General features: G+C 50.8%; 5 protein-coding genes across 5 annotated transcripts; 3 read left to right on the top strand and 2 right to left on the bottom strand.

The window, feature by feature from the left end:
• Window positions 1–500: 500 nt before the first annotated feature.
• On the top strand, window positions 501–2,050 carry HO173_005015 (uncharacterized protein; the record flags this gene model as incomplete). Its single annotated transcript, XM_037306933.1, has 4 exons — window positions 501–636; window positions 686–789; window positions 843–914; window positions 968–2,050. 4 exons carry the CDS (start codon window positions 501–503, stop codon window positions 2,048–2,050), a joined length of 1,395 nt encoding a protein of 464 aa, XP_037166057.1.
• Window positions 2,051–2,831: 781 nt separating this feature from the next.
• HO173_005014 (uncharacterized protein) lies at window positions 2,832–3,177 on the top strand (the record flags this gene model as incomplete). Its single annotated transcript, XM_037306932.1, has 2 exons — window positions 2,832–2,960; window positions 3,064–3,177. 2 exons carry the CDS (start codon window positions 2,832–2,834, stop codon window positions 3,175–3,177), a joined length of 243 nt encoding a protein of 80 aa, XP_037166056.1.
• Window positions 3,178–3,569: 392 nt separating this feature from the next.
• HO173_005013 (uncharacterized protein) lies at window positions 3,570–4,788 on the bottom strand (the record flags this gene model as incomplete). Its single annotated transcript, XM_037306931.1, has 5 exons — window positions 3,570–3,691; window positions 3,794–3,910; window positions 3,968–3,992; window positions 4,043–4,515; window positions 4,572–4,788. The coding sequence occupies 5 exons, from the start codon at window positions 4,786–4,788 to the stop codon at window positions 3,570–3,572; spliced, it is 954 nt and encodes a 317-aa protein (XP_037166055.1).
• Window positions 4,789–7,445: 2,657 nt separating this feature from the next.
• HO173_005012 (uncharacterized protein) lies at window positions 7,446–8,201 on the top strand (the record flags this gene model as incomplete). Its single annotated transcript, XM_037306930.1, has 2 exons — window positions 7,446–7,664; window positions 7,740–8,201. The coding sequence occupies 2 exons, from the start codon at window positions 7,446–7,448 to the stop codon at window positions 8,199–8,201; spliced, it is 681 nt and encodes a 226-aa protein (XP_037166054.1).
• Window positions 8,202–10,449: 2,248 nt separating this feature from the next.
• Window positions 10,450–12,946, bottom strand: HO173_005011 (uncharacterized protein; the record flags this gene model as incomplete). The annotated part of the gene is made up of 2 exons (XM_037306929.1): window positions 10,450–11,190; window positions 11,261–12,946. The coding sequence occupies 2 exons, from the start codon at window positions 12,944–12,946 to the stop codon at window positions 10,450–10,452; spliced, it is 2,427 nt and encodes an 808-aa protein (XP_037166053.1).
• Between the last annotated feature and the right edge of the window lie 1,079 nt (window positions 12,947–14,025).

The following is a 14,025-nucleotide window of genomic DNA, read 5'->3' as shown; positions in this document are numbered from 1 at the left end:
TAGATGATCTCTCGTACCTTCAATCTTGAAGCGTGACCCATAGTAATGTTAGCTGGAGGTTTTCTGCTGGAAGACTCCACAGAAAGAGGAGTTGCATGCACTCGGTTGACGACGCTTGCAGTTTGGGGCGGTAGCTCTCTTGTTTTGCGCTGAGTCCCGGGTTTATATCCAGCGATTTCGTCGTTTGCAATCAAATCGGTTCGAGTTTGGCCGTTGGATGGCGAAGTAATCCTCGTTGACTTTAATCGTGTCAATGTTCTAGGGACTGAGACCCTTTAGTCTCAGCGCTAGCTTCGGCCCAGGCGCTTAAAATCGGGTATTCCCGGATGGAGAAACCCATCTCCTGACACTGATTTAGGTAGGTACCTTCTCTGCTTCTTTCTCGTGCCAGTCACGAGCGTGATTGCATAAATAGTCGACCATTGCCCTTTGATTACGTAGCGCAGCTGAGGCCAGCCAGGAAACATGCTGATGTCTATATTTCTCGAGCGTCACCCATCATGACAATCGCGCTGCTACAATTCAGACAATGCCTTTTCCGGATGAGTCGAAATGGTACTCTTCTCCACCGCACCTTTCACGCTTCTTTGCCGCAGGCTATAGTGCGGCCATTCTTGCTCTCTGATATCGGCGAAGGTGAGATTCGGCTCTTCCTCTTGGATGTGCTTTCACTCAGTTGTCTTAGGCATCAAAGAAGTACAGATCATACAATGGTTCGTCGAGCCAGGGGCACGCGTCGAGCAATTTGACAAGATCTGCGAGGTCCAGTCTGATAAAGCTACTACAGAGGTACTCTCAGCTACGCAGGTCGAGTGGCAATGGCAGCAACTAACAGCGAGCAGATAACATCCAGGTTTGACGGAGTGATTAAAAAGTTGCACTACGAAGCCGAGGATGTCGCGCAGGTGGGCAAGGTAATTATTTTGTCTTCTCTCCTTTTGGAAATACTGAAGCTGAAGCGGAGAAGCCACTCTGCGACATCGACGTTCAAAGCGACATCTCGCCCGAAGATGAGGCCATCTTGGCCCCTCCAGCTGAGCAAGCAGGATCTCCGTCAGACCCACAGCAGCCGCAGAAAGCTCCAGAGCTGCGGCTTGAGACGCCCGTGGAAGCAAAAGACCAAGCTCCCGTGGAGAAAAGTGCAGCACTCGCCACACCTGCTGTTCGAGGTCTTCTTAAAGAACTAAACGTGAATATAGCAAATGTCACAGGTACCGGCAAAGACGGACGCGTAACCAAAGATGATGTCCACAAGCTTGTAGCAGCTCAAAAAACAGGGACTACCCAATCGATCCAACCACAGAATACGCGAGAATCATCTAATCCAGATCCAGCCCAAGTGGAAAATCCGATTTCGCTCACACCCGTCCAGACCCAAATGTTCAAGACGATGACAAGGTCTCTCAGCATCCCCCATTTCCTCTATGCTGATGAGATTGATGTGACTGCGCTGTCCACACTCCGTCAGCGCTTAAATAACAAGCCATCGAGTGCTCGAAGGCTTTCGTACCTGCACTTTGTAATCAAAGCGGTGTCTTTGGCTTTGGAGGAATTCCCTCTCCTAAACGCTCGAGTTGATACAGGAACTGGAGAGAATACACCGAAGCTTGTGATGCGCGAGAAGCATAACATTGGAGTGGCCATGGACACTCCTCAAGGGCTCCTGGTACCGAACATAAAGGATGTTTCCGCGAGATCGATTTTGGACATTGCGTTAGAAGTCTCCCGGCTCCAAGCGCTCGCGAAGCATGGAAAACTCTCTGTCACCGATCTGACAGGCGGTACCGTCACAGTGAGCAACGTTGGTAGCATAGGCGGCACATATGTGGCTCCAGTCCTTGTTCAAAGCGAGGTTGCTATCTTGGGCATTGGAAAAGCCAGGATAGTTCCAGCATTCGACGACCAAGACCATGTGGTCAAGAAAGAGATTATGAATTTTAGCTGGAGCGCTGATCATCGCGTCGTGGACGGTGCAACAATGGCAAGAATGGCCGAGCGAGTCAGAGTCTTCGTCGAAGAACCAGCGCTGATGATGACGAGGCTCAGATGAAGCCCTGAATACAGCTTTCTGGATCGAGTGCCAGCATCTACAGTTATCTCCAACCGATCCAGATCGTTCTATCACTTCATGCAGCCGCTTCCGATCTGTGGTATCACTGGTCAACACCCTCAGGTAATCAAGAGTAAGGGCCAGACCTTCGGATAGAAGACTGCCGTCAATGGGGCGAGTTGCAGCGATGGCAGCTTGATCGGCTCTCTATTTCGCAAAGAAACTGGGAGAATCAAAACAATCGTTTAGAACTGAAGGCTCAGCAGATGTTGCGAGCTATTCTAACCGTTGACCGGTCTTGTGCTACCTTTTGATACCCTAACCTCTCCTACTGCCACCACTGCTGTCCAACTCTCACCTCGAAGTTCGAATTCCAAGCATCGTCGATCCCGATCTGCAGTCTTACATCCAATAAGTCCCGTGATGCCGACAACCGAAGGTACGGGCCATACAGCATCATCAGATTTAAACCCTGTTTCTAGACCGTGAACGAAGATTCCTCATTGGTCCCTGCAAAGCTGCATGGCGGGGCCATACAGCATGACCAGAGTCAAAACCCTGTTTTTAGACCCTGAATGGACGCGTTTACCCCTCTATGTGCAACAGCTAGATACCCCGGTTATGTTATCCCTCCCATGTCATGCCCTGGCCGAGGCCTTCGCCGTGTCATATATACTCCCTACACCGCTCGTGATATCCATGCTATAAACCTCAACATCAGGATCCCTGTAAGAATAACAATCAGCAGCATTGCCTCCACATTCAATCAACACAGCAAACCATGGCAGACGAAATCCACGACTCGACCGCCGCCGGTACAGCTAAGGAGAACATACCCACCATGTCCAACCCGATGGATAACATTCACGGCAACGTGGAGGATATCTCGAACAAAGCGAGCGGTTACAAGGTAAAGCCTCTCCTCTCCTCTCCTCTCCTCTCCTCTTCCCCCTTCCGTCCAGAGGGGTGCCAAAAGAGCGAGACCGCCCGATCAGGGCTGATCAGAGCTGCAGGCCGCCATTTCCAACCCCAACACCAAACCCAGCACGAAGGAGAATGCAAAGGAGATGCTCGAGAAATTGGGGGGTGAGGATGCGTTCATGAAGAACAATGGGAAGGGGGAGTAGTTTTGTGGTCGGCACTCTTTTGCCATACCTTCACCGCTTTGCGTGGCTGGGAGATGGCTCGGCATGAGTCGTCAGGGCATGGGAAGACATGAGAGTGATCGTTACCGGGCTTAAGCTGAATTAAATCATTAGCTGTCGAATCATGATCCTGAAAAATCCCATTATGCGTAGCATGATACCAAACTCGGCATCATGGCGCAAAGAATTTTCTCTCGTCACGGCCAAACGTTGCTTCTGCATATTGGGATGCCTCCTTCATCTCTCGTTCCCTCTCAACTTTGCACCCAAGATGGCAGCAACGGGTACGAATACCTGCTTTTTGTGCAGACGCTCCCAACGCCACGCCATGTCCTAAATACAAGCCTCCATTGGGCAGAATAGTCTGACAATACTCATCCGGCCGCTCCAGTGATTTGCTGAGGTTGCGACTGTGCTTGCTGTAATTGGGCGGCGGCGATTTCGGGCGCTTGCCGGTAGAGGACGATTTCCGATTGCTTGAAGTAGCGACGGGCATCTGTGGAGAGGGTTAGTGATGTGAGCATTAGATTGCCGATACCGAGGGTTGAAAGGAAAGGAAAGGAAAGGAAAGAAAAGGAGGGGAAAGGGGAAAACAGACCTTCGTCAATGAGAACGAGACTCAGGTAGTAGCGGGTGGAGTATTTCTTGTTGACTTCGCGGAATGTGGGAGTGAGGTCAAAACCGCCTAGGAACAGGCGGATAGGGATGGTTTCTCCTGTTGATACCAGGTCAGTGACTGGCATGTCATGTCGGTACCAAGGCTAAAATGTACCTCTTGACGGCGAGCCATCCATGATCTAGGAACGGTCAGCAGCGTCCTACAAATTTCAAACGGCACATCACGAACCTCAAATCTGACCAACGTCTCACTCTCATTATATTGATTCGGCGCAACACCCGTCGTCTCCCTCCGTATAATTGACAGCTCCATATGTTTGATCTTTAACCGCACCAGCAGAAAGTATATCCTCCCCACAATCACATCCTTCAAATGGTATTTGGACTTCGAATACTCGAATTCAATGTGGAGGCAGTCCTCAATCCCCACATCCATCTTGATCGAGCTGTTTGTCTCAGGCGGTATCCGGTAGGAGTACACCCAGATGTCTTTCTCCCGTATTACATCTGCCATCCGCCGCGATACTGTGACCCGCACGAAGTAGCGTAGCTTGACGTTGATGCCATTGTAGGATTCATACTGCTTTTCCACGTTCTTGAAGTTGAAGTCGAAGGTTTGCGGATGTTGGAGATCACCTGGGGCAGCGAGTTCTTGGCCCAGGGATAAGAACTCGTAGTGATTGCCTCTGTCAAAGAACATCTCTATGATCCAATCCGTTAGCATTGAATTTGCACCGTGCTGGCCCGTGGAGAGGTACCAATTGTGCCGATAAACTGGACCTTAATGCCCGTATGTTCCAGCCTCTTGCCATCTTTCGGTCTTATCGTTACGCCTCCCTTTACGGACTCGCCATCCATATACAACGGGGCTTTTTCTCGCCGGCCCTTGTCGAGCTTCATATCGATCATGGTCCTGTCATCGGTGTCCTCGAGGACTATGTCAATGTCGACAGGCGTGGAGAAGAAGTATGACATGATTGCTAGCTCAATTGGAGGTCGGTGTTCAGCTGCGAGTTATGGATTATATCAACTGTGGTAGCTGCTTATTGTTGTTATACTCAGAGCAAGCTGCTCTTGTGCTATCGAAGCCTAGCGCGCCAAGCGGAGTGTTCCGCCCGCCAAGGCAGCCCTATATCTCGTATATACCCGGTAATACCCGCTACTTGGTAATGCACGGTCTAAAATCCGATATTTGGGGATACCCTCCCGAAGACTTACCCTAGCCTACCCTCGCTCCGTTACACGATACCTTATAGAGCTTAAAGAATTTATATGACTCTGATTTCAAAAATATTGAAATTTTAGAAATCTTAGACTACGTATTATAATTTAATCTTCTACACGAATTACTGAAGTTTCGGATTTCAGACCGTGCATTACTAGGTAGCGGTTATTACCGGGTATATACGAGTACGCAGCATCCTGAACGAGTGGACCGCCAAGACCTTCTTGCACTTCTCTCAACATACCTTATGTCATGGTTGTTTAGACAGCTGACTGTGCAGATCGGCCCCCGGCTTGGTTGATGAATTGTAGTATCAGTTCATCTCATCGACTTCATGGAACGGTGGGACCGTCACGCTCCGAATGATCGATTTTCTCCCCAGCCTAGGAAACGACGTTTGATAGGAAAGCACCCCCTTTTCTACGATTTGCATACTAGACTAGGCGTATGCTAAGGATTCATAGAGAGTTGGACCGGTTCCTCTTCTCAAACGATCAACCCTCCGCTCCCACAGGATTCGTTTCATCCTAGTACATTACCCACATTACTCTGCGAGTAGCATACGGACCATGAAGGGTTTGGTAGGATGGATTATAAGGCTCGGAGCTGAATTACTGAATGCCATGTCGATCCACACTCAAGACCGAGGTTTAAGAAAGCCATACCCAGATTCATCCACACAATCTTTTGAACAAGCGAACGACTTACTAGATACGGAAAGATTTGGCATGCAGGTCCGAACGCCTTCCCCTGCCTCCACGTGGGAAGGATCGACGATGAAGTTTTCGGTCTTCATCGCACGATCACATTGGACCTCTTCTACAACGCGACGTTCCTGCCGTCCCGGCCTCGGAGTGTCGGAGGGTCGGAGGGTCGGAGGGACTTTGGGATGGCACAGAATTGTTCTCAGTGCCTAAGTACAGGAATACCTGCTTCTAGTCAACATTAGCAGTAGTAGAGCCAGTGAAAGCAATTCAGCAGTATTCGAATAATCTCGTATTGTTTCGTAAAGTGGAGACTGGAGGGTAGGTAGCTGAAGAAGAACCCCCACGCTACTGTTGTAGAAGGATCATCTTTTCTTTTTGAGAGTTTGAGAGATAGCAAAGTCAAAGCTCAGACTGGTAGAAAAAAGTTCCGAACGGCGTCAAACACTTGCATGTACCTTAAAAAAATTTCAACGACTGGGCCGCCCAACAGGCCATACATAATACACTATCAGTCTATCACCATCAATGTTGGCTGTTTTCGGTTCGACATTCTCATCAAAATCATGGCTAATAATAATGATTGGATGATAGAAAGCCATGCTAAGGCCTGCAGCAGGTTGGGCTTCGCCGTTAATATCCTGCTTAATGATCCTTCCCACTCTACGATGCTGCACCGTCCATGCATGCAGCATAACGGAACATCTTGTTCACAGCGGTCGGAAGTATCACTGGCCGGACCGAATATGTGCATGCAGGTGCGGGAGAGAGAGAGGTGTGATATCATTGATACAGGCATCAAGGGTGGGCTCTCACTGGGCTTCTGGCCCTCTTCCTGGCACCTGCAGCTGCGGTCAGAGTGCGCTGATCTTCTGCTTGCTTATGTCGTCCCAAAAGGTGCACCAACGATCCACGCCTCCGAGCCTCTAAGCCTCTAAGCCTCTAAGCCTCCAAGCCTCCAAGCCATCACACGGTCAGACCACTTTCAAGTCCAACGTGCTGCAAGCCGTCTGCACTCCGCATTACTCGCTGAGCAGGATTGGGTGGAGGCACGGAGACTTATACTACATCAGGAACCATCTCGTTGGTAAGGCTCAAGCTAACTGGCAAGTGCTAAATTACCCCATATCTCATCGTCCAAGCGGTTCAAGATCTCTACAAAGGAAGCAACAACGTCACTGTGTCAGGCGCACGCTCAGGCCTCTTTGCTTTTTTGAATATTCCGACCAGACCGATATTCGAGACGAATGATATTTTACTTGCCGGGTCGCGGCTTACCGCTGCCATAATCTTAAGGCAGACAAGGGAACTTGATTTCCCTTCCGACTCCTTCTTTTTTCCCTAAGGTACTTTCGGTACTTTCCTTAGTGTGGGGTCCCAGAACTCCCAAGCAGTTGGCTTGGATCCACAAATTATTTCCTTTAATTTTCTTTTGATTTGTTTCCTAACATTATTATTTAGACTACCTATTCCAATCCTGATCTTGTTTGCAGGAGTGCCAAGTATACATTAATACCCTTCCTCACCCTCACCCTCACCTGCTACTTATATCCTCCTTCGGCCGCCTTCCCGTGACATGCACCCCGGCATGGAACAGAACATTCTCTCTTGCAAAATACTATCCTCCCCTTGCTTTCGCTTCTCCACCACCTCTTCCCGACGCCAAATATCTCCCTTCCCTTATCACTAAAAATACTTTCACCATGACCATGGTCAGTGTCACTGGAGGGCACACCCTTCCCATTCCGCCCTCACCCATGGACTACGCATCCACTGCCTCTGTCAAGCAGATCCATGGCGCCTTGGCCGCCCATCACCACCGCCACATGTGGATCATCACGGGCCCGGCAGGATGTGGCAAGAGCACCGTTGCTCAGTACGTTGCCAAGGAATTGTCGATACCATACATCGAAGGAGATGATGTGAGTGGGGCTACACAACCCGATACGAATCCTCATATGGACACTGCAGCCCAGCTGACAGAATTCGTTGACTAGTACCACTCCGATTCCAACAAGCAAAAAATGTCACAAGGATCCCCCCTCACCGACATTGACCGATGGGATTGGCTCATTACCCTTCGAGAAGCTGCCGTGGCTCGCCTCTCGCCCTCCAAACGCTCAGCAAACAAACGTCATGATGGCGTCGTCGTCACTTGCTCTGCCCTGAAACGCAAATACCGTGACGTGATACGGATCGCCGCCTACAATGACCACGACGTAATGGTGCACTTCATATATTTAAGAGCCGACGCCGACGTGCTTCTGGCACGAGTGACAGGCAGGAAGGGCCACTACATGAAAAGCGCGATGGTTCGGTCACAGATGGAGGCGCTGGAAGAGCCTGATGCTACAGAGCAAGGAAGAGATGTGCTGGAGGTCGATTGTGGCGCCAGTCTTACACAGGTACAGCAAGAAGCGGTCAGAACTGTGAGGGAGGTTCTGGCCGATGACCAATGAGGACGTTGCCAAAAAGGAAGCCGCGTGAGACAGTCACGTTTGCTACTGTTTGATATGCGCCGCGGGATCCAGTCTCCCATGGAGTAAATGATGCATTTGGAAGCAGGGCAGGTATGAGGAGAAAAGGGCAAAGTCAAAATGGACACCTGAAATGTGACACCCGGGGTCGCATTACAACTGGCAACAGGGAAAAAGGACACGCGACACCTGGGAAAAAGAAAGGTTAACTACATAGTGCTGCATACATTTCTGGCGCTTGGGTTCTGGAGTTTTCGGTAGTGGAGAGGGATCATGTCAAGCAAAAGATTAGGCACACTCGTCATGCGCTTACCGTCTTACGCTCATGCCTCCTGGGAACACATTGCACCCTTCCGGGGCCCATTGTGACCGACACTCGCATATGCAAGTGAGCAATTTCGGATATTTTTGAATGTTCCGGAGCATACCCATGTCGATCTATCGGCGAATTCTCCGCGAAGCAACTAGCAACTAGGTGTGTCTGTGCCTCTCGCTTCCCATCATAGGGCTCACCACATAATTTTAGACCGCCGCGTCGTCCATCTCCTTACTTCGTTATGCGCTTCTCGCTGCATCCGTCTAGCTTGCTAAGGGGGGAATGCACCATTCTCTTGGACACCATCTTCTTTCTCTACTTCAGGCCTGTCAGCGGTTCACAAAGAGCACAGTCTTACAGAAATCTCAGAGATACAATGATAGGGATTTTGTTAGTCGAGCAATGACTAATCTGACGGGGAACATGGACATTGAGCTATGATGCCCGTCCTGCAAGGCCGAAAGCATGGGACTGCGCTCGAAAAGATCGAATGAGAAGCCTAGCCGTGGAGACAGTCCTAAAGGAGGTGGATGGGGATAGGTGACGGGATGCTTGGGGGTACCAGTTCTGAAACACACTTCTCTCAACAAGCTTCACACTAAGCACGAGCCCCTGCGGTTCACCCATCCGTACGATCTGCTCCTGACCTCTTGCACTCCCCACCGAGCGAGAACATTTCGCTCTAATAATGGCAAATCTCGCCAATCAAACTTCGGGGAGTCTCACCTTTGGCCCAATCCGCTCCGGTTAGGGAAAAGCGATACGCTATTAGCCCTCCCGGCCGAGCCAGCCTGCGGCAACGATGACGACAATCCCTCCAGCACGCCAAGCCGTCCCACAAAGTCACCGTTTTGAAGAGCCGGTCCGCTCTCGACTTTTCACGTCGATTCGGCACACCGGTTCGAAACCACGTGTCATTTCATGTTCGACACGGCTCCCAGAAAAAGCGTTGGACGAATGCAGAAATTCGCTCATCGACACTGCTGCCGTCGGACTTGTAGTGCATACTGTTGTGTTGTCCGGCGCCGGGCCCCTACCCAGTCTGAGAGTCCGCTCGTGCGGGCGACGGACGGCGGCCGGTGGAGTCGATATGGGTAGATGGGGTCGGGAGTGGGTGGTGCGACGATGATGGGAGGGTGCGTTGCGTCATGGATGGATGTGTACCTTGGAGCAATGACGTGTTTGGGGGAGGGAAACCCTTTTTCAGAAGCAATGACGTGCTTCGGGGAGGGGGAATCCTGGTTTCGCTGACGCTGACGAGATCAAGTGATGAAGCGTGACGGTCTTCAACAAAGGTGGAGAGGAGTAATTGAACCATTTTCATCACGAACGCCTGCGGGCCACGCGAGGATCCTCCGACGGCGTTGAGGGTCGCTTACTGTTTCGTTTAGATTTCGTGCATGTGGAGAAGGAAAAAGAGAGAGGGTGCCATGGCTGCTGCAACAAGGGAACATTGGTTGGTAATCCCATCGAGTCCGTTCTCCTCATCGAAGTACACGCGGCGGGAACGGAGGGGGAACGGTTGCAACATGCAGCATTTGAACGCATTGGGCAGGTAGAGGGGAGTAAGCATGTGGGTATCGAATTGTATACCTGCGCCGCGCTATGTACGTGCACGGATATGAACAGCTCCAAGATTCCAGAATGGAGGCCATCGTGGTAGGGCAATCGAGCGTCGTTGCTCGGTGAGACCATCACCCCCTTTCGCTAAGCGGATGCATTGCAACGCCATCCAATCGAATCGATCGATCGATCGATGCAACGACCCAGTTCGACCCCTCCTCGACCCAATCCCTCTATCCAACCTCGCATCATGATCTCTCAACGTACAAAGCCAGTACCCGGTAGCCTGTATTTCTCCCGGTTGGGACCGCGGCCCTCGTTCTAAAAAAAGCATGACCCGAGAGCACTAAATCATGGACTCCTCACCTCCTCCACCCTTCCCTCTCCGTTAACATACCTGTCCGGCCCATCCGATTGGCGGATCCCATTCCCGGTCCCATTTTCCTCGGCCATATCATCCATACTCATCTTTCCTCCGCCACCGTTCTTCATGAAATCAGCGTACAGTCTCCCGCCCTCACTCCCAACTCTTCCCTTTCTTTCATCCCTGATCTGCCCGCTCGCGCTTCTTTCGAATCCTCCTCTTTGACTTTCAAAGGTTCTCCTGGCCCCGCCGCCTTCGTCGGTGTCACTGCCAACGTGCATTTCGCGCTGATACTCCGAGGGTGTGGGAGGTATCTCGTTGTTGTTGTTGTTGAATCTATTCAGCGCGGCTTGGCGGGATGCGAGCGAGCCGGTGACGAGTTCATTCTCCACCATCACAACCATCCAGACGCCAACTTGGTCATCACTTCCCAGTAGCGGCGTGCACGAGATATATCTCGTACGTGCACTTTGATCTGGTGGCCCTCCCCTTCTGCTGCTGGGTCTCGAGTCACCATTTGTCATGTCATTATTCTCCTGGCCATGCGGTAGCCAAGTCACTTTTGCGGTGACAGCAGCGCCGGATTCGAACGCGTCGAGAAGACCTTCGCGGACATGCGAAGGACCGCCGATGCGGGAAAGGAAAGGGGATTGGAGGAGGCCAGGGATGCGAAGGGCGGGGGAGACGAAGATGATGCGCATGGAGGGGTGTGGGCGGACGAGGAGGTACTGTTCATTCACTGTTAGCTGGCTTGGGGTAGGATGGGGGGAGGTAGGCAAGAGAAGGGAGCATAGCTACGTTTTGATAGACACCGGGCAGCTTTCCGGATGGCCCGATGGAAGAGAGCGCCCACGCGTTCTTGTCCTTTCCTTCTTCTTCTTCATCATCATCGTTGCCCAGAACTCTACGCGTACGCCTCATCCCTGGTTCCTGACGGCTGTGGTTTCCTCTATAGCTGATAGTTGAAGCATTGTCTTGCACCGAGCTCGCGCGGGAGTGATGCTGGAAGACGGACGATTCGTCCAAAGAGAGCATTTGGCCGAACTCGCTGAGCGTTTTGAGATGTCTTTGAGAGATAGTATCGTTGGATTGGTCGCTGTCTCGATTTCGGTTTGGCCGATTCTCTGCGAGATAGTGTGCGAAAGAGTCGAGGCCACGGCCATCCTCGATCAATCCGGAGACATCTATTTGGGCGCCGATGAAGTAGCGGACAGAGCCTCGGTTGTCGTAGAGAGGCGCTGTGAGAAGGAGGTTCATGAATGGTGTACCATCTCGCCTGTAGTTGAGAAGCGTTTCGCAAGACTCTTGTCCAGATTTGATTGCTGTGCCAATTCGGGCGACGGTTGTTCGGTTTGACTTCGGACCTTGTAAGAAACGGCAATTTCTACCTAAGACATCATCTCGTGAGTACCTTGACGTGCGATAAAACTCTTCGCTGGCATAGACGATGGGGCAGTCCTTTATACTTGGGTCCGCTAAGCAGAAGACTTCTGCCAGACCTCCAACAAGCTCGCGCATGACAGGCATTCCTTGTCCCGTGATTTCTTTGACCATGCTTTCGGTCACCACTTTCGTGAGACAATTCGTAATATATGCTGGTAGAGCTTCATTGATCAAGGACTCGAATGACCTCTTCGACCTCGCCTCGAATCTTGGGTCAATAGCTGCCGCGGGGCAAGGACCCGAGGGTTCGCCTGGTGTCGGTCTTAATGTCTCGGCCAAGGCATTCGCATACTCTACGGCCTTCATGGCCTTCTGTGCCTCGAGATAGCGTACGAGTATCGGGGCAGAGTGTGGTCGATAGCGATTGAGGAAGGCAGTAAATCGGAGGAAGAATGATGGATCCTTGAGAATGACGCGCAGATGGTCACCAGAGAAGAGCTGCTCAGAAAGGGTATCAATGTTCTTGACTTTGGAATTTGGAGGAGGCGGTTTGAGGTCGAAGTTCTGGTCACCGGATCCTCTCCTTTCCGGCTTCGGCGCACTTTCTGGGCTACCATTGGATGGTCCTGAGGGGAAAAGTTGGGATGAGTGTGAGGAGCGTTCTGCATTCCCATTGACTTGGTTCTGTTCTGGGGAAACACGCTTCGAAGGTGGTAGTGGGAATTCTGTGTCCATTCTTGGCGATAGATTTGCTGAAGGGAGGACGACAGGCTCTTCGTTGCTGAGAGTGTGATTGTGATTTTGCCGTTTCGTGGCAAGGCTGGGATTGCTTTTCTTGTGCCGCGGTACGAGGGCGTTGTTCTGATTTGGAAGCGGAGTATCGTCGACGAGGCTGTCGTCTTTGGTAAAGTTGGATCGAAAGCTTTTGCTGCGTTTGCTGTCTTTATTATGCTTCAAGCCGTTTCGTATACGTCCCATATCAAGACCGACATCGAATACTCTGCGCGACATGATGGGCAAATTCTTGACGGCAAAGGGACAGATGCGATGAAATATCAGAAGAGAGTCGTAGAAGTCAAGGGCGTCGTCTGAAGGTTGCATTCAGAGAAATGCGAATCGAGAGGCTATTTACGGCATGGAAAGGCAATTCATCTAGACCGCAGCCACAGCTGACGGTGGGGAAATGAGATGGACAGGGAATTGATCGCAAGTCGAATGGTTTGATAGGTCAATGATGATGTGAGCATCTAAGATAGGGCAAGCTTGCGAAGTTGGGTGGTACCTGTATGCAGACACGGGTATGGAGGTTTGGTGCACTTGCTGGTCTCATGTCTTACCTCGGTCGGGAGGACAAGCAAGATGGACTTGGTGGTGTGGTGGATGTGGATGAATGATGACATTGACAGTATGAAAAGATATGTGATTGGCTTGATACACCATCTGGACGTGTAGTAAATATTGGAAAAATGGAGAGGACTGGTACAGAATGATAAGAATGATGAGATCACGACATGATTTTCGACGCTGGCAGTGACCCAGATAAAGATTGGTGCTAAGTCGGTGAGATCTAGATTCAGCCTTACAGGCCATAGTCATTCCATAGTCATTCCATACCTTACCTTACGAGTAAGTGTAAACTAGTCCTTCCCAAGCTGAAACCTGAAGACAAATTAATTTTATAGTTGAAACACGTCGTTTTTATAAAAGAGAACAGCAAGTGGCTTCCAAACCACCTTCTTCGGAGGTGGCTCCTTTTCGCCTTCGCAATCTCGGCAATTGCTGCACATGTACGGAGTACAGGGATGTCAAAACCCACTTGGTCCGTGCAGACCTCGCGTGCATCAAGACCGCTAAGCAATTGTATGCATAAGGTAGGTACTTTTATGCATGCCCAGCATCGACCTACTTAATAATGACCTGTTTCTCTCACAACAAGCAAAGCTATGGCTGCGTGAATTCGCTGAGGCAAAGCAAGTAGGCAACAGACCTTTTCTTCTGACGACCACCTGCAGAAGTCCAAGGATTCAAGTTGTCGAAGTGATCGTATGACGATGCTCCGAATTGTCATTATGATTACCAGACTCTTTTCGAAGCTTTGCTTTCAACGCCTGGCGAAACGCACAGGTGGCAATTGACATGATTAATATTGCCTTGTCTCATCCTGCCAGTGGGCAGCTCGC

Source organism: Letharia columbiana (genome assembly GCF_014066305.1).
Source record: "Letharia columbiana isolate WasteWater2 chromosome Unknown Sc0000013_s0, whole genome shotgun sequence".
NCBI classification, from domain to species: domain Eukaryota; kingdom Fungi; phylum Ascomycota; class Lecanoromycetes; order Lecanorales; family Parmeliaceae; genus Letharia; species Letharia columbiana.
The sequence above is the reverse complement of the archived record's forward strand: the minus strand, read 5'-3'. Positions and strand labels throughout refer to the sequence as shown.